This window comes from Pecten maximus, chromosome 13, assembly GCF_902652985.1.
Source record: "Pecten maximus chromosome 13, xPecMax1.1, whole genome shotgun sequence".
In the NCBI taxonomy this organism is placed as follows: domain Eukaryota; kingdom Metazoa; phylum Mollusca; class Bivalvia; order Pectinida; family Pectinidae; genus Pecten; species Pecten maximus.
The window spans coordinates 25770423-25791308 of NC_047027.1; the positions used below are offsets into that span (position 1 = coordinate 25770423).

At 36.6% G+C, this 20886-nt stretch overlaps 1 protein-coding gene across 1 annotated transcript in view; it reads left to right on the forward strand.

The window, feature by feature from the left end:
• The window catches only part of LOC117340581, a 92815-nt gene extending 78285 nt beyond the window's left edge, over positions 1-14530 (forward strand). The window contains 2 exon segments of the mRNA XM_033902340.1: positions 12725-13395; positions 13397-14530. Coding sequence (XP_033758231.1) covers positions 12725-13395; positions 13397-14446 — 1721 coding nt within the window. The 3' untranslated portion in view covers positions 14447-14530.
• Positions 14531-20886: the final 6356 nt, after the last annotated feature.

Below are 20886 nucleotides of genomic sequence, written 5' to 3' on the forward strand. Positions count from 1 at the left end.
TGAGATTGTAAAGTTAACTTATTTCCGAGATATATTTCGGGGCAAGGAATCCAAGGCTTACTTTCAAGTATGGCCTATTTTCAAAGCCGGCATATTTTCAAGATACATTTGACTGCAAAAAAAGCCAAGGTTTACTTTCAAGACCGGCCTATTTTCGATTCAGGCTTATTATCGAGATATCGAGTGTATGTTTTATTGAGGTTTTTTTTTTTTTTTTTTTGCGGAAATCCAAATGTATAGAAATTGTATCTTAGTGCGTCATGTATGTACATTTATTTCTTTTTGTCAGCATCCTCGACATATTGCATTCATTTAATTTTCCGTGCATGTTATCTTCTCTGCATCCTAGGAATATGCCCTGCCCGTTGTAATGTAAATTGAATTGTAAAGATCATTAATTATCAAAATATCACGCAAAAAAAATTCAGTTACGTTTGTGTGTTAACATACTATAGCCAGAACATTCTTGACTATTTAATGATTTACTGTTTATATAAAGTATGCTGTATATAATTGATATTGCATTTTAGCCCACCATCATCAGTTATTGGGCTATTCAAATACATCCTCTCTTGTTTCGTCAACTATCCGTAAACAATCCCCATTACCGCTATTTCACCTGTTCTCCTTTGGTCCTAGTTTTGAATGATCAAAATTTAGACTATTTAGAATATTGACTGGTGCAGTTTGTTATCGCTATTTCTCATAAAGTTCTTTTTGGATCTTTTTCAGATTTGATAGGTAGGTTCCCCTTTGTCTATTGTTTTGTATATTAAATATGGAGACTAATCTGAAAGCAAAATTGCCAGCAAGCGGCCATTTTGAATTTTGACTGTTGAAGTTTGATATCGCTATTTGTCTGAAAGTTCAGCATTATGGCTCCTTGTTAAATTTTATGTCTTGGTTGCCTTTGAAGTTTGTTATCACCAAATCTTGAGAAGTACCGGAACAATATTTGTTAAACTTCATTGATATATCTCCCTTAGTCCCTAAATGTGCTTACTCAATTGTGAGGTCAGGAAATCAAACACCAGCCAACCTGTAGTCATTTTGGATTTTAATAGCTGAAATTCGGTATCGACATTTCTTAGAAAATTCTTTAGAAATCTTAAATATATTAGAGAAAAGAACAGTCTTACATTGAACAAATAAAGAGCATTCAATGGCGGGCGCCAATACCCCTCTGGATTATCATCTAGTGTTAAGAGGCAAATTCAATCCAAGTTATTTGATATGCATGGCTATATATGTAGACTTGAATTGGTAGTTACCCCTGCGAAACGATTATGAATAATTCATGAACATTCATGAATAGTTCATGAATTATTCATGAACTTAGTTCATGAATATTCTTGATTTGTTCATGAACATTTTCATGAAATTCATGAACTTAAAACTTCATGAATATTTTTTTGAAATTATGTTCATGAACATTCATGAATTATATCAAAAAGTTTTGGATTCATGAAATCATCATAGTTCATGAATGTTCATGAACATTTCCATACATGATAATTCATGAATCCTTCATGAATATTCTTGAACTTAAAAATATGATGAATACTCATGAATGAAATATTCATGAACATTCATGAACCCTTCATGAATATTCATGAACTTAAAACTATGATGAATACTCATGAATGAAATATTCATGAACATTCATGAACCCTTCATGAATATTCATGAACTTAAAACTATGATGAATGTTCATGAATGAAATATTTCATGAACATTTATAAATCCTGAAATCAAGATTTTCATTCATAAAATCATCATGTTTCATGAATATTCATGAACTATTCTATTCATGATAATTCATGATTAATTCATGAGTTATGAACTTATTTAGAAAATGAATTTGCATGCATTTTACCACTTAATTTCATCAAAGTTTGTCATGAACTGTATCACTATGCATGTTTGACAATATCCTTGTAGTCCTTCCATTAAAAATTGCATTCAAATGGATCCATCACTTGTTTCAAAATTCATAACTGCTTGAAATGAGTATATTTACACAATCATTTGGATGGAAAATCCTTTTAATATTCTTCAGATAAGAGTGATTTATTTTCATTATTGCATTAATTCTCATTGCACATATGATGTGTGTTTGAACAATTTAGTTAAATGGGCAATGCAATTTAAGAAATGCCAAAGCTATTTGAATATTATGTGCACTATGTAAATTTAGGTCACATGCATGGTGATTGATTTTAAGTTAATTCTTACCTATAAACAGGTTGACATATTTCCAGAGTTGAATATTTCATTTCCTGGTAGTGTTGTATTGATCATGAAACAGGTATGAAAGATAAATATATATACTTGCCTTCATTTGTAAAATAACATGTTATTCATCTCTGTGAGAAAAGCCTCATGGCTGCCATGTATTGGAACTCTCCTGCTAGAAGTTTTTGGGCGGGAAAAATTTGGCGGGAAAATTTGGCAGGAAATTTGAAGTTTTCTTATTGTTTCCTTATTCTTCTTTAAGCCAACATCAAAATTGTAATATAGACATGGAATTAAATTAAAAACTTTTTAGATATCAAGTTTGCTTTTCAATTTAAAATGTAAGGTATTTTTTTATTCAAGAAAATGTTCAATTTTAAGGTCAAATTCTCATTCATTAAAGTTCTTCAAAATTCATTACTATTTTATTCATTTTGATGAATTTTAATGAATATCATCAATGCATGAAAATTCATGAATAGTTCATCATCACATAATATTCTCATTCATTAAAGTTCTTCAAAATTCATTATCAACTGTTCTTACTATTTCATTCATTTTGATGAATTTTAATGAATATCATCTATGCATGAAAGTTCATGAATAGTTCATAATCACATATGATGAACTATCATGAATCTTAATGAATTTGTAAAATTATTCATAAAAGTTCATGAAGAGTTCATGAGAGGTATTTGATGGATATTCATGAACATTTTTTCATGAATCAAAAACTTACAGTATTCTTGAAAGTTCATGAATGATTCATGAACATTCATGAACTCATGAATATCATCTCGCAGGGGTACTAATGAAAATATTATTTTCTTTTAAATATCTTGAATTTGTAACTTGTTTTAAGTACACCAATGTGAATGATATGTGAGATCAATTGAAAAAGATTTAACAAAAAAATGAAATATACATGATATTATACTTAGATTTATACGTGTTCACAATTTGTTTATTTTTGTATTGAAAATCATGGCAATCGAAAAATAAAACACAATTTTCTGCTTATATTTTCTTACCGTCCTTTATAGTAGATTACATATGTATTTGTATATAAATGTGACAACTGTGTGGATTTTGACAAATTCTCAAGGAATATAAATTTATCAATAAAAATCGATACTTCACATTTTTCTCAATGTCTCGATTTATGGGTTGGATAGACCTGTTGCCCTCACGTTCACATTTCTGTTTCCAGTATGAAAACCTTACGACTTAAAATATAGTCCAAATCGCATACTTTGAAGATGTCTGTTATTTATGCAGAATATAATAAAATCAAGATCACTTAAAAGGGTCGTTTTATTGAGAAAAAAAAATCATCTGGTGAAAGACGTTTTGAATCATGAACCTAAACTTCATGTAATGCATACGCTTCGAATTCTGGGCATGTAATACAAACGTCTTTAATTCTGAACCTAAAAACCTCCCTGACATTTGGATATATAATGCTGACGTCTTGAATTATTAGCCCATGTAGTTCATACTCCTTGAATTCTGGACATGAAATACAAACGTCTTGAATTCTGTACTGTACAGCACAATCCACGAGTTCTGGATATGTAGTTCACACTCCTTGAATTCTGGATATGTAGTTCACACTCCTTGAATTCTGGATATGTAGTTCACACTCCTTGAATTCTGGATATATAGTTAACACTCCTTGAAGTCTGGATATGTAGTTCACACTACTTATATTCTGGATATGTAGTTCACACTACTTATATTCTGGATATGTAGTTCACACTACTTATATTCTGGATATGTAGTTCACACTCCTTGAATTCTGGATATGTAGTTCACACTCCTTGAATTCTGGATATGTAGTTCACACTACTTATATTCTGGATATGTAGTTCACACTACTTATATTCTGGATATATAGTTCACACTCCTTGAATTCTGGATATGTAGTTCACACTCCTTGAATTCTGGATATGTAGTTCACACTCCTTGAAGTCTGGATATGTAGTTCACACTCCTTGAATTCTGGATATGTAGTTCACACTCCTTGAATTCTGGATATGTAGTTCACACTTCTTGAATTCTGGATATGTAGTTCACACTGCTTATATTCTGGATATGTAGTTCACACTCCTTGAATTCTGGATATGTAGTTCACACTCCTTGAATTCTGGATATGTAGTTCACACTCCTTGAATTCTGGATATGTAGTTCACACTCCTTGAAGTCTGGATATGTAGTTCACACTTCTTGAATTCTGGATATGTAGTTCAAACACACTACTTATATTCTGGATATGTAGTTCACACTCCTTGAATTCTGGATATATACTGCATATCCTTGAATTGTACATATTACAAAGCAAACTCAAAACTGATTTGTATACTTACACCATATCTGACGTCAGTAGCTCTGTAGAAGCGTTGGTCTCACTTGTACTATGTATGAAATGTCTTTGTAATCGAGGTTTATAGAAATATTGTTCGATCGCTGGTGATTGGTTTTAGGAAATTGAAGCATCTTGTGGAATCAAAGAAACTCAATGTTTTTGATCAATTCGGGATTTGACTGAACACATCAGTGTTATACACCAAACGGTAAATGGCTTTCACGAGGCACTTATAATAATCTACTCAAACAAGCATACATGTACGTAACGTGTAGTTAACAGTATTTAAACAACCTTGGTCGGTTTCGTGTTTGCCGTCAAAATGGTTGGAGCAGGATTGGTGTTGTTCGTTTATGAAATAAAGAGGGACCTGGATATTTTATGTTGTTTTCAGACGAGCCTTGACAAAGACTGTCATGGCCTGTGTTAACATTTGCAGGCCAAGGTCCGTCAAGATATATGTTTGAAGTATTCATTTAAAACTGACGAACCAGTTTGTCCGCATAAACGAACAGGCCCCTGTTAATAATTGCTTGTTTGCTGGGTTTGTCGCCCCTTGAACAGCCAGGGACATTTTAATGTGGGATATTCTTAAAGTAATTGATGACTACTTAACGGAACAGCATACGGGAGGGCCAGTTGCATGCCATCCAGAGCAATAAGGGTAAAGATTCGTGCCAAAGGCCACAACCAGGACAGCACTGAGCGGCTCGTTTCTTAACTTCCCGATAAAAATAAACCCGTAACTCTTTGTAACAATAATTTAATGTTTATAATATGTTGAAATTTGTGGCTGCATTATAAAACACATTATAAAAAGTGAATACCGACATTTAAACTGCATTAACTCAAAAATGTTAACACAAGGTCAAAATACGAACAAAATATAGATCTTCATAGAGACCATTGAAGAAATACAAGACGACCAGATGTTCCGGTCTGATATACGTCTTCTGCTTCAACGACGACACCCGCCGTATAAATCTAGGTCACAGCGACACCCGCCGTACAAATCTAGGTCACGGCGACATCGGCCGTACAAATCAAGGTCACGGCGACACCCGCCGTACAAATCTAGGTCACAGCGCACCCGTCATACAAATCTAGGTCACGACGACACCCGCCGTACAAATCTAGGTCACGGAGACACCTGCCATACAAATCAAGGTCGCGGTGACATCCGCCATACATATCTAGGTTCACTTCTGTTCAAGTAACATTTTCAAAATGAGAATAAGAAAAAAATATATAATCAAATTTAGAGAGAGAGAAAAAAAATGTTAATGTTAAAGTAATTTCTTTTTCGTCATCAATAATATAAGAATACAATGTTTTTGCCTTCGAACAGATCGCAGAAAGTTTATTCATACAATCATACCTAATGCCCTACTTACATGATTTCTAATCGTTTAAACTCTTCTGTTTACTATCATCGAGTTCAAAATATGAAACAAGGGAAACAGAATATGAATATATATTTACAATTGTATGGCATTGTCACTATAAAGCCTTTTTGAGAGTTGTGTCGTTGATGTTTGTTTAAGTGTCATGCATCACGCGACAGTATCAGCGTAGTAATACAACACAGACCTGCGCAATATTTTGTTCCGGGCCAATAAACTGAAAGCATTGTTATAGATAAATTTGAGCAAAAATACATATTTTTGTCAAATAATTTATTATGAGAAAACATGCCATATACTTTGTTTGTAATAAATGTAGAATATAATAAATTGTTGGTTTTTTTTTAGCCCACCATCATCAGATGGTGGGCTATTCAAATCGCCCTGCGTCCGTGGTCCATCCTCCGTCCCTCCGTCCGTCCGTCCGTCCGTCCGTAAACAATTCTTGTTATCGCTAATCCTCAGAAAGTACTGAAGGGATCTTTCTCCAATTTCATATGTAGGTTCCCCTTGGTGCCTAGTTATGCATATTGCATTTTGGGACAGATCAGAAAACAACATGGCCGACAGGCAGCCATCTTGGATTTTGACCATTGAAGTTTGTTATCGCTATTTTGAGAAAGTACTGAAGGGATCTTTCTCAAATTTCATATGTAGGTTTCCCTTGGTGCCTAGTTATGCATATTACATTTTGGGACCGATCGGAAAACAACATGGCCGACAGGCAGCCATCTTGGATTTTGACCATTGAAGTTTGTTATCGCTAATTCTCAGAAAGCACTGAAGGGATCTTCCTGAAATTTCATATGTAGGTTCCCCTTGGTGCCTACTTATGCATATTGTATTTTGAGACTAATTTTATATATAGGTTTCCTTTGTTTGAAAAGTACTAGAGGTTTCTTCTGAATTTACACAGATTAGTAAGACTTATAAGAAGAGAAAAGTAGAGAAAAGATCAATCTGACATGGAACCTCTGGGATCTCTTGTTTCAAGCACTATTTGTTGCCGATTTTGTTTGCCAATCTGCACGAGACATGAAGGCTGTTCCAGTTAACGACTAAAATTTGTGTTGCCTGTCGTAACGCGGGAATTATGAATTTTTTAAATATGATCTGTCAAAGGAAAAAAAATCAAATCGTTGGAAAATGTAAATATAAGCGTTGAACTGTTTTTGTATGGTATTTATGATCTATTTGAACGAAAGAGCTTTGCAAGCAAACAAATCATAATGTGCTAGCGCGCATTATGTTGTTTGCTTGCAAAGCTCTGTCGTTCAAATAGATCATAAATACCATACAAAAACAGTTCAATGCTTAAGTAACAACAGTCTAGCTCCAATTTGAAAATAGAAAACGGCACAACGTGACCGAAAGGTTTACAGGCAGGCTGATGGTCAATATGGTAAAAACATGTTCTTAAAATTTGTGTCATCTGCTTTATAAAAGTCGCTCATATAATGTCTAAGTAATGTCCTGTTTCTAACACGAAAATCTGGAAAGTAACAGAGAAACCTTCAAGCTTCCAACTCGTCGAATTTGGTGTATATTCTTCAAGGGAATATAATTTTATGCAATATTGTGATAGAGCTCATTACTATTGATTGTTTCTGCTTAACAGTATTGCTTGTTGTAATGTTATTGAAGCTTTTATGGATAACCGTGTTTCTGTATAAGCAAGCCCTGTTGACTTAAATATTATGTATCCAGGATCCTGTTTAAGTTGTGCTTCGCTGTACTCCTGTCATCATGATATGGATCATATGTTATATCGGTTCCTGGCGCCGCTGTTCACGCTTCCGTTGTCTGATGGCTCTGGATAATGTCTAGGTGCAGCGTCCGTCGCTCATTCCATTGACTTTATCTCCGTATCGAAGAAACACGGAATATTATAGTGAGATATACACGTACATGCAAATAAACAAATCTCTTCACTATCTTAAATTCAAACTTTTCCATTTCTGTGCTTTAAGTGAAGAAACAGAATCTTCCGATACATCATTATTAATACCATATCATGCCTTTTGAAGATTCAAGATCGGGACTTTGAAAAGTGGAAAGGCTCTATTTCCTCGTCAAAGCAAAGAGGCCGACATTTTGGAACTTTTATTAGTTGATTATTTAGTTGATTTCATTTCATAGTTTATACATTTTAGTTGGTTTATATTTTACAGGAGTCAAGCCCTGTGACATATTATTGGACCATTATATTTATTCCAGTATATGCCATTACATCGCCATTTTATATATACGGGGTCTAAGTGGAGTGTCAAATATCGTATATATCATACCTTCATACCTGAATAAACAAAAGAATCTTGTACACAGTACTGTAAATATAAGTATGTATGTAACCCTGGTAAATACTAGCCGCAATATACCGCTCGGCTAGAGAGATCTTCTCTTATAATTTAGCTCGATCGGTTGAGCGTAAGACTAGTAAGCCAGAGGTCCCGGTGTAGCATGGTATTTTGAATCATGGTGAAATGACCCCGGGGTCGAAATACCATTATAGTGAAATGACCCCGGGGTCAAAATACCATTATGGTAAAATGACACCCCCCCCTTCCAAAAAAAAAAAAAGAATTCCTAACTTGTTTTTTCATATATCATTTAACCTGTTTAAAAGAAAGCTATGTTGTATCAGATAAGCAGATATGTCATTTTGATGCGAGTCGGGGGGGGGGGGGGGTCACTTTACCATGGCCATGGTAGAGTGACCCCCCCCCCTTCTTCCTTCTCCCATGGCCATGGTAAAGTGACTCCCTCACACCCCCTCTCCTTCCCTTCCAATACTTTGATATATCTTTTTCACCAAACTTTATAACAAGTTTACTTTAAAAAAACAAAGTATTTACAATATTAGTTTGGGGTAGATCATTGCAAGCTGGGAAGTTGGAGGTCACTTTACCATGACCAAAATGAAATAAATATTTTACTTTTTTTTTGTGATTGATTTTTTTTTTTCACAAAATACCTTTTTAAAAATCTTCAATTTCTTAAACTTTACATTATAACAAAACTAGATTTGTCTAAGAAAAGTTTGTGATGTGATCATGTATGTGTGATATGGTAGTGTAATAAGTAAAATTGATCAATATATTAATCAATTTTACGTACTACGCTACTATATCCATAATGAAATAAAATATTTTACCCTTTTTTCTTTATAAACCTTAATTCCTTAATCTATACAGTATAACAACTCTAAATTGGCCTGAGATAATTGATATTGATATGAGTTATGTAAGGAAGGTGGGGGGGGGGGGGGGGGGGGGGGGGGCGCTTTCCCCCACTCCTCACATGACTCACATTAACATCCAAACATTTTGTAGATGCTTTATGTTCTCACATATACATTGATTAATCAATTGAAATAAATTAATGAAAATTTTGGTGAAAAAAGTTTTATTCTATACATCAGATCATGAAGTATCAACAGAATTGTATTGGGGTAGATCATTTCAAGTTGTGGCAGGTCTATACATTAACAGCAACATGATTTGGATTGGCTATGGTAAAGTGACCCCCTCCCCCTCCATCGAGAAATAGTTTTTTGCCAAATCTTTCAGTAGTTTACTTCAATTGATTAAATGAATTAATTTTTAATTTAAAAAATAAAAATCAACACAATATAAAATATTTGTAACTTTGTAGGTGTGTGTGGAGGGGCGGGAGGGGGGGGGGGGTCACTTTACCATGGCCATGGTAAAGTGACCCCCCTCCCTCTTCCCCCTCATTACATGACTCACATTAAATTCACTGATCACGATTCCATTCAATTTTTTAAATGTATAGATTAATGAATTGAGGTTTATTGGAAAATATTTAGTGAAAAAAAATTAAATCCACAAAAAAATATTTTCACTATAATCATGGTAAAGTGACTCCCCTCTCCCAACCTCTCTACATAACTCACATCAAAAATCACCTACCCCAAGACCAATTTTCTTGACTTTATTTATGTATATTATAATGAATGGAAGTAAAACAAATAAAATATTGTTAACTTTGTAGGTGTGTGTGTGTGTGTGTGTGTGTGTGTGTGTGTGTGGGGGGGGGGGGGGGGGGGGGGGGGGGGCAGGTCACACACACACACACACACACACACCCCCAGCATAAATGACTCATCAAAATCAGACCAATTTGGTTGGTGTTAAAATTTATAGAATTATTGATGTATGCTGATAAAGGTTTTGTGAAAATAAGTCACTAGCCATTACCAAAATTAATGATAAAAAAGCACACACACACACACACCCCCAGCATAAATGACTCATCAAAATCAGACCAATTTGGTTGGTGTTAAAATTTATAGAATTATTGATGTATGCTGATAAAGGTTTTGTGAAAATAAGTCACTAGCCATTACCAAAATTAATGATAAAAAAGCTTTATTTCTCCATTGATGTTCTCCATCAACTTAAGTATTCACCTATATTTCACTCTATAGTCAACCTACCCATCAACATTTGTACTGTTTATAATGATACAATATTGTTTTAATGAAAAAATATGTTAAATGATATATGAAGTTTTTAGTGACTTTAATATGGGGGGGTCACTTTATCATGGGGTGGGGGGGGGGGGGGGGGGGGGGTCATTTTACCATAATGATATTTTGACCCGGGGTCAATTTACCATGGGGGTCAAAATACCATACTACACCGGTTCGATCCCTAGTGGAGGCAGTGATTTAAATTTAATTAATCATGCGCTCTGTTACATGTACCTTTATTTCGTAGTATGTACAACAAATGGTATAAACACTAGGAGTCAGTTCAAAAGGTGATTAGCACTTGATTAGTGAAAATATCATTTCTCCTTTAATTTTCTTCAAAACCTGAGTGTGTGTATTCCTTAAAATAGGCAGGTAGGAAGAAACTGACGAGAATTTGGTTTGGTTTGGCCAAGTTAGTTTTTCCAAAAAAAAAAAAAAGATTTTATCATGGTCTACAAATTGTTTTAAACCGTGATTAGCCTGATCACTTTTTGAACAACGAATGGAGTAGATGACAGATGTTCCTTATGTAAATTTGAGAATGGTGCACTTATATCATCGCACTCACTTCAGAAGAGTCGAGAAATAAAACGTGTTGTTCTTAATTGATAATAGGCCAATCCATACTAATAGTGGTCTAACCATGTTGGGAACTTTTCTGTTCCAGATGTAAATAGAAACGTCACAGGGTGATTCCGTGGATGCTGGGGATGGGATAAATCTTTATAAATACCACTTGGTACTATAGAGAGGCGCGTTATCGACACTACTCACAATAGCCTAACGTCATCATTGTATGTAGAGTAACATCATCATTTATGTAGCGTAACGTCATCATTGTATGTAGCGTAACGTCATCATTGTATGTAGCCTAACGTCATCATTGTATGTAGCCTAACGTCATCAATGTATGTAGCGTAACGTCATCATTGTATGTAGCCTAACGTCATCAATGTATGTAGCGTAACGTCATCATTTATGTAGCGTAACGTCATCATTGTATGTAGCGTAACGTCATCATTGTATGTAGCCTAACGTCATCAATGTATGTAGAGTAACATCATCATTTATGTAGCGTAACGTCATCATTGTATGTAGCCTAACGTCATCAATGTATGTAGCGTAACGTCATCATTGTATGTAGCATAACGTCATCATTGTATGTAGCCTAACGTCATCATTTATGTAGCGTAACGTCATCATTGTATGTAGCCTAACGGCATCAATGTATGTAGCGTAACGTCATCATTTATGTAGCGTAACGTCATCATTGTATGTAGCGTAACGTCATCATTGTATGTAGCGTAACGTCATCATTGTATGTAGCGTAACGTCATCATTGTATGTAGCGTAACGTCATCATTGTATGTAGCATAACGTCATCATTTATGTAACGTAACGTCATCATTGTATGTAGCGTAACGTCATCATTGTATGTAGCGTAACGTCATCATTGTATGTAGCGTAACGTCATCATTTATGTAGCGTAACGTCATCATTGTATATTTACATTTACACTGCAGCCCCGCTATATAACTTTACCAAGCTCACTTGGAAGTTATGAGTCCATAACTTCCAAATCTTTATTATGACGTCATTATTATAGCGACGTCATAATTGTCACGTCGGCGATAACGAAAGATGGCTGTTGAAAAGGCTGTTCCGTCCTTGACGATAATAAGTTGTTCATTCATTATCAGAGTAAAATTCCTGGATATAGTCTTTCAAATTCGTTGTCAAATGTAAATATAAGAATTGAACTGCTTTCATTTGGAAGTTATGGGCTGATGAATGCCAACTGGACAAAGGCAAATTCAACATGAAGCGCTAGCACGCTTCATTAAAGTTCTTACGTTTAAGTATGAGAAACATTATCAAACACGGGCTCATACTGTGGTATCACAAGCACAATACTCATGTATTGTACAAGCACTCAGTAATCCTCGTCTTTAAGCCTACCAAACTCTTCCACTTGGCTTTATGTACTCCAGTCCACAAAATTGAACCATATCAGATTATATTAGTCTTTTACATACTTGAGTTTCTTTTCTAGTCATAGGGGGGTCAACATTTTTTAGTATGATAAATTCAATAAAAATATTCACATCAATATATACAAGGCATCTGATCTTTTTTTTATATTTTGTAATATACGTTTTTGATAATCTAATTGATAGGAATTTTCTTTACAGATCTGATGCAGGTAGCTCTGGATAAATACAGTTGCGACGAAGAATTCAGCGATGTACCAATGCCACACCTCAGCTTCACCATACGTTATCTTCTGCGATCGAATTACATCGCCAGTAATACTAACTACCAAAATGTTTAAAGTGAGCACTGCCGAAGCAACAGCGTTGTGTATCGGAAGCGGAGCTGACTCTCTCAGTGGAGTCCTGATTGACTTCAACGATAAAACAAAGACTGCAGGAAAGTTCCATATACCCATGGTAGTAGGAATCAATTATGAGTCGCTGGTTTATGACGAGTCAGATCAGGATGAGTATTCACTTGACTTTCAATTGGACACGCAAGAGTGTCATCCCGGCTACACAAGGTTGATAACAAACAATCTGGAATTCTGGAAGGAGGGTGTATTCCAATGCCCTGTCAATGGTGTTTCATGGTTGAAACATATTCCTCTGAACCTCACTTCCTCAGAAAAGCAGACTCGTTTTGGGTTTAAGTGCGACGGACTCCCTAATGCCGCCTTGGAATGGGTGACACGTGACAGAACTACTTCCTGGCCATCTCCTTCATCAATTGAGACAGTTGTCCAGCACGGCTGCCTCGTAGTGACCACGCCACATGCCAATAGCTCACGCAAGGACATTGAATGGCAGTTTGTATTTAACTATGCTGAAGAATTGCTCATCAAAAGCCTTTCCCGAGCCTCAGAAGTATTGTTTCCGAGTTTTTAAAATCTTGGTTGATGAGTGTTCCAAGAACCTGACCACAAAGTTGAAAACAGTCCACTTGAAATCAATCATGTTTTATGCATGTGAGGAGATTAGTGGTTCGAACTGGGGAGAGAATTGCGGTGGATGTGTTATGTACTTGCTCAGCAAACTAGAATCGCATGTCTCCGAAAAATGTCTTCCGAACTATTTTATCAGCAGCAACAACATGATCGACCACTACTCCGACGAGGCCCTAGGCTCTATAGCTAAAATCGTATGTAGTATTAGATTGTTTCCCATACCGACCTTGGTATTTCTAGCAGAGTCACATGGTATCAAGCAAACACATATGCTTCACCCCGTGATAGAGGATATTGCTAAATTCAAGCGTGACAATGACATGGATAGAACAATCAAAGAAGCGTTTGTGCCGAGTGTCATTATATTAGCTAAATCGTATCTAAGATCTAATGCTGAAATGGTCGGAAAGATGTTTCAGATGGCATTCGAAGAATGCAAGAACTCGAGGAAAGATAGTTTGTCTCCTATGGATACGTCTTCTTTTAAGGAATTTATTGTAGGAGTGTTAAACAAGGAAGATGTCGTGGAAAGGCTTGCTCTGGCGAAAGTGCTAGATGAACAATTCAACATGAACATAAAAGCCTCCATACAGCGAGACTCTGGCGTTGCTGTTGTCAGAGATATCGTTGGCCCGAATTATAACGGACCGGTGGCAGATACACCGATCAACAAGGGAATTTTGCATTGCACTCTGGCTCAGATGAAGGTTTTAGATGATCTTGCATTTAAATTTTTCTTCACGGGACAATTCTCTGAGGCTGCTGTTCTTCTGGAGAGTGGTATAGCAAAGGCTGACACCGCCAGAACTGAAATAATAGATGTTGGCGATATCGAGGATCCTGACGTTAAAGTCAGCATCCTAAGACAGAACGCCACTAAAGCTAGGGAAGTCAATGAACAGTACCACGTCATGTGCGATCATCTGATGCAATGCCGTGTTTCACCAGTTATATTTGGACAATGATAAGGACTTTCTCCCATACTTCACAGGGTTATCCGGCGGTTGCTAGGGGAAAGATAAATCGATCTTACACAGGGTGGGTAAAGACAGCCGGAACGCGCTATATGACGCTGCTCACAATAACGTAACGTCATCATTTTACGTTGAGTAACCAAGTCGTAAATGATGACGTCATAAATTTTGATGCACATTCCAAGGAGCATTGAAGATGGCGCGATGAAAAACGTTCATATAAACTTGCGTTTGGTTGCAAGTATGTGAGAAAAATAATCAATCACGGGTCTGTCCGCGAACAAGGATATCTCAACCCTCGTGTAAGAGTTTGGCTGGCCAGTACTCGGCAAGCCTCGTGCTGACTGATCAAACTCTTACACTCGGGTAGAGATATCCCTGTCCACGGATCAGACCCATGATAGATTATATTAATCAATAAAGTGCTCTCATTGATCAACGCCACATGTATATATAGAAGACATTGGACATTGTTATTTTTTAGCCCACCATCATCAGATGGTGGGCTATTCAAATCGCCCTGCGTCCGTGGTCCGTGGTCCGTCCGTCCGTCCGTCCCTCCCTCCGTCCGTCCGTCCGTAAACAATTCTTGTTATCGCTAATCCTCAGAAAGTACTGAAGGGATCTTTCTCAAATTTCATATGAAGGTTCCTCTTGGTGCGTAGTTATGCATATTGCATTTTGGGACCGATCGGAAAACAACATGGCCGACAGGCAGCCATCTTGGATTTTGACCATTGAAGTTTGTTATCGCTATTTCTGAGAAAGTACTGAAGGGATCTTTCTCAAATTTCATATGTAGGTTCCCCTTGGTGCGTAGTTATGCATATTGCATTTTGGGACAGATCGGAAAACAACATGGCCGACAGGCAGCCATCTTGGATTTTGACCATTGAAGTTTGTTATCGCTATTTCTGAGAAAGTACTGAAGGAATCTTTCTCAAATTTCATATGTAGGTTCCCCTTGGTGCCTGGTTATGCATATTGTATTTTGAGACTAATCAGAAAACAACATGGCCGACAGGCAGCCATCTTGGATTTCGAAAATTGAAACTGGTTATTGCTATTTCTAAGAAACTAATAAAGGGATCTTCCTGAAATTTCATATGTAGGTTCCCCTTGGTGCGTAGTTATGCATATTGCATTTTGGGACAGATCGGAAAACAACATGGCCGACAGGCAGCCATCTTGGATTTTGACCATTGAAGTTTGTTATCGCTATTTCGAAGAAGCTAATGAAGGGATCTTTCTCAAATTTCATATGTAGGTTCCCCAAGGTGCCTAGTTATGCATATTGTATTTTGAGACCAATCGGAAAACAACATGGCTGATAGGCTGCCATCTTGGATTTTGACAATTGAAGTTTGTTATCGCTATTTCTCAGAAAGTACTGAAGGAATCTTTCTCAAATTCCATATATAGGTTCCCTTTGGTGCCTTAATCTTAACTTATATATATAGGTTTCCCTTGTTTGAAAAGTACTAGAGGTTTTTTTCTGAATTTACACAGATTAGTAAGACTTAGAAGAAGAGAAAAGTAGAGAAAAGATCAATCTGACATGGAACCTATGAAGAACATTCAATGGTGGGCGCCAAGATCCCTCTGGGATCTCTTGTTTCATTGTTTAACTAACCGTGAATACCTACCTAGCTATCCCGGGACTCAAAACGATACATTTTTAGCCCACCATCATCAGATGGTGGGCTATTCAAATCGCCCTGCGTCCGTGGTCCGTCGTCCGTCCGTCCGTCCGTCCCTCCGTCCGTCCGTCCGTCCGTCCGTAAACAATTCTTGTTATCGGTATTTCTGAGAAAGTACTGAAGGGATCTTTCTCAAATTTCTTATGTAGGTTCCCCTTGGTGCCTAGTTATGGATATTCCGTTTTGAGACTAATCGGAAAACAACATGGCCGACAGGCAGCCATCTTGGATTTTGACAATTGAAGTTTGTTATCGCTATTTCTGAGAAAGTACTGAAGGGATCTTTCTCAAATTCTATATGAAGGTTCCTCTTGGTGCCTAGTTATGCATATTGCGTTTTGAGACCAATCGGATAACAACATGGCCGACAGGCAGCCATCTTGGATTTTGACAATTGAAGTTTGTTATCGCTATTTCTGAGAAAGTACTGAAGGGATCTTTCTCAAATTCCATATGAAGGTTCCTCTTGGTGCCTAGTTATGCATATTGCGTTTTGAGACCAATCGGATAACAACATGGCCGACAGGCAGCCATCTTGGATTTTGACAATTGAAGTTTGTTATCGCTATTTCTGAGAAAGTACTGAAGGGATCTTTCTCAAATTTCATATGTAAGTTTCCCTTGGTGCCTAGTTATGCATATTGCGATTTGAGACCAATCTGAAAACAACATGGCCGACAGGCAGCCATCTTGGATTTTGACCATTGAAGTTTGTTATCACTATTTCTGAGAAAGTATTTAAGGGATCTTTCTCAAATTTCATATGTAAGTTTCCCTTGGTGCCTAGTTATGCATATTGCATTTTGAGACCAATCTGAAAATAACATGGCCGACAGGCAGCCGTCTTGGATTTTGACAATTGAAGATTGTTATCGCTATTTCTGAGAAAGTACTGAAGGGATCTTTCTCAAATTTCATATGGAGGTTCCTCTTGGTGCCTAGTTATGCATATTGCGTTTTGAGATCAATCGGAAAACAACATGGCCGACAGGCAGCCATCTTGGATTTTGACAATTGAAGTTTGTTATCTCTATTTCTCAAAGTACTGAATGGATCTTGCTCAAATCTCATAAGTAGGTTCCCCCTGGTCCCTTGTATTGCATTTTTGGACCAGTCTTGTTTGAAAAGTACTGGAGGGATGTCTCAATTTGCACAGATTAGTAAAATGAAGGGAAAAGTAGAGAAAAGATCAATCTGACATGGAACTTATGAAGATCATTCAATGGTGGGCGCCAAGATCCCTCTGGGATCTCTTGTTGCTAATATCACAGTGTAAAATTTTGAAAAGAAGTTTGAAGAAAATCTTTGAAGAAATAATTAAGTTGTTATTTCGATTTAAAATGTATAACGATACTATTGTGAATTACTGTATACATTATCATGCTAACGATGGGATAACTCTACCTCACACGGATGGCATCCGCTATGATGATACTTACAGTAGCATAGTCATCATTATATGTAGCGTAGCTTGTCGCAAATTAATGACGTCATCAATTTTGACGAACATTTCTTGGGACACTGATGATGGCTCGATAAGTTGAAAAAAACAATAACTTACAATTCGTTACTTTTTATGCATATGACAAAAATCAAATTTGGCTTGATTAAATCATCACATACCATGTTTTACAAGTTTTTGTTACCATGTGGACCAGTAAATGTATGCAATTCCATGTCTCATTATGTTATTTTGTCAACGGCCATCTCATTTAGAAAGTTTTTGTGCACCAGATCTCGGTATTAATGCAACTTATTTTTTTTCTGACGGCAAAAACTTAAAAACAAACCAACAGAACTATAGAATTTCATTCTATAAATTGTTATCATATTATAAATAGCATGTGTATAGAATCCTTTAATATCTTTCTTATATTTTTGTGTAATACTAGTCTATGGGATGAGCAATTTTGTAAATTCTATCCGTGTTTTTTATTATTTGTCGATGTATTTTTTATTAGCTCACCTGGCCCGAAGGGCCGGTGAGCTTATGCCATGGTGCAGCGTCCGTCGTCCGGCGTCCGGCGTCCGTCGTCCGTCAACTTTTTCTTTAAATTGCTACTAGTCATAAAGTATTGAATGGATTTTCACCAAATTTGGTCAGGAACATCCTTGAGGGAAGGGGAACAGAGTTTTTATAAATTTTTACTCTGAACCCCCAGGGGCCTGAGGGGCGGGGCCAAATAGGGGAAATAGGGTTACTCCTTTAAATCGCTACTAGTCATAAAGTTAAGAATGAATTTGAACCAAATTTGGTCAGTAACATCCTTGGCAGAAAGGGAACAGAGTTTGTATAAATTTTTACTCTGAACCCCCAGGGGCCTGAGGGGCGGGGCCAAATATGGGAAATAGGGTTACTCCTTTAAATCGCTACTAGTCATAAAGTTATGAATGAATTTGAACCAAATTTGGTCAGGAACATCCTTGGCAGAAGGGGAACATAGTTTGTATAAATTTTTACTCTGAACCCCCAGGGGCCTGAAGGGCGGGGCCAAATGGGGGAAATAGGGTTACTCCTTTTAATTGCTACTAGTCATAAAGTTATTAATGAATTTGAACCAAATTTGGTCAGGAACATCCTTGGCAGAAGGTGAACATAGTTTGTATAAATTTTTACTTTGAACCCCAGGGGCCTGAGGGGCAGGGCCAAATAGGGGAAATAGGGTTAATCCTTTAAATCGCTACTAGGCATAAAGTTATTAATGAATTTGAACCAAATTTGGTCAGGAACATCCTTGGGGGAAGAGGAACAGAGTGTTTAAATCTTTATTCTCAACCCCCAGGGGCCTGAGGGGCGGGGCCAAATAGGGGAAATAGGGTTACTCCTTTAAATCGCTACTAGTCCTAAAGTATTGAATAGCTTTTCACCAAATTTAGTCAGGAACATCCTTGAGGGGAGGGGGAACAGAGTTTTTATGAATTTTTACTCTGTACCCCTAGGGGCCTAAGGGGCGGGGCCAAGTAGGGGAAATAGGGATTAGTCTTTTAATTGCTACCAGTCATAAAGTTTTAAATGGATTTTAACCAAATATGGTCAGGAATATTCATTGGAGAAGGGGAATCGAGTTGGTATAAATTTTTACTCTGAATCCCCAGGGGACAGAGGAGTGGGGTCCGATAGGGAAAATAGGGGTTAATCCTTTAAATCGCTATTAATTATTAAGTTACGAATGGATTTTAACTAAATTTGGTCAGGAACATCCAGAGAGGAAGGGGGGAAAGAGTTTGTATAAATATTGAGGGGCCTGAGGGGCGGGGCCAAATAGGGGAAACAGAGATTCGTTTTTAAATTGCTATTTGCCATAAAGTTTTAAATGGATTTTAACCAAATTTGGTCAAGAGCATCCTTGGGAGAAGGGGAACCGAGTTTGGATAAATGTTTACTCTGTACCCTCAGGGGCCTGAGGGGCGGGCCAAATAGGGAAATAGGGGTTTATCCTTTAAATCGCTATTTTTCATAAAGTTATGAAAGGATTTGAACCAAAATGGTCTGGAATATCCTTAGGGGAAGGGGGAAAGAGAGTTTATATAAATATTGACTCTGACCCCCAAGGGGCCTGAAGGGAGGGGCCAAATAAGGGAAATAGAGATTTGAGTTTTAAATGGATTTGAACCCAATTTGATCAGAAACATCCGTGGTGATGGGGGAACAGATTTTGCATAAATGGTTACTGTGACCCTCAATCCCATAACTATGTATAGTATCGCTGGGCATTAAGGGATAAACACAATTCTTATGTAAAAATAGGCCAAAGGGACTTAGTTTCTTTAAACACCATTATGTTGTAAAAATAATCCATATGGTCTTTCAGAGAATACATTTTTGTATATGTATTAACAAATTGAACATGAACATTATTTTGACATTTGGTCAAATCCAACCAGGTGAGCGATACAGGCCCCATGGGCCTCTTGTTTAATGACTCCTGGATGCCTGATCTCATGTATACGCTTTGAAACCTCTTGGTTAATTGTTATTCATGACATCTATATACAATAAAACTCTAATGTCCGAGTGTCTCAGCTAAATCTCCAATCTATACCAATGATAAATGTTCTAGTGTTATATGACCATAAGATGTCAAATAGTTGAGTCACTAACAGGATACTGTGTAACATGAAATATTCGTGTGTAATTTATTTGTGGTTCGGAACGTTCAAATTGTTTTGTTGGTACACAATTTCGTGGTTAGCCCATGCAGCAATAATATATGTACCAATTAAAACTTACAACACTATTAGTTGTATTTATATTCTTGGTCTCATAGCAACCACAAAAACAAACATATTTATATACAACGCATGTTTCACGTTATTCAATATTCACCTCTCGTGCAAAGTTTCGTCATTGCACGTTAATCTTACTTTTGAGTAAATAGTTTAAAAAAAAGTCATATAAATACAGATCATCAACACCTGGACATTTCTAAAAGTGTTTCAGTAAGCATGAAAAGACCATTCTAAAATAATCATATTAACTTTTTGAGTTTAGAACAGTTACTCAAAAAGCACTATTCCATTTTAACTTTGTGTATAATAATGCGATATTCTCTCTAGGGATACCGGGACCTTTGATTTTCAGGTTAGGATCTAGCTTGGTCTCTGAGATATTAATATTTATGTATCATTCCATCAACATCTAGAATATACCAACCAAGTAGAAAGCATGATTTTGGGATTTTTTTTTTTATTTATTTGTTGTTGTTTTTTGTGTTGTTTCTCTTTTCTTTT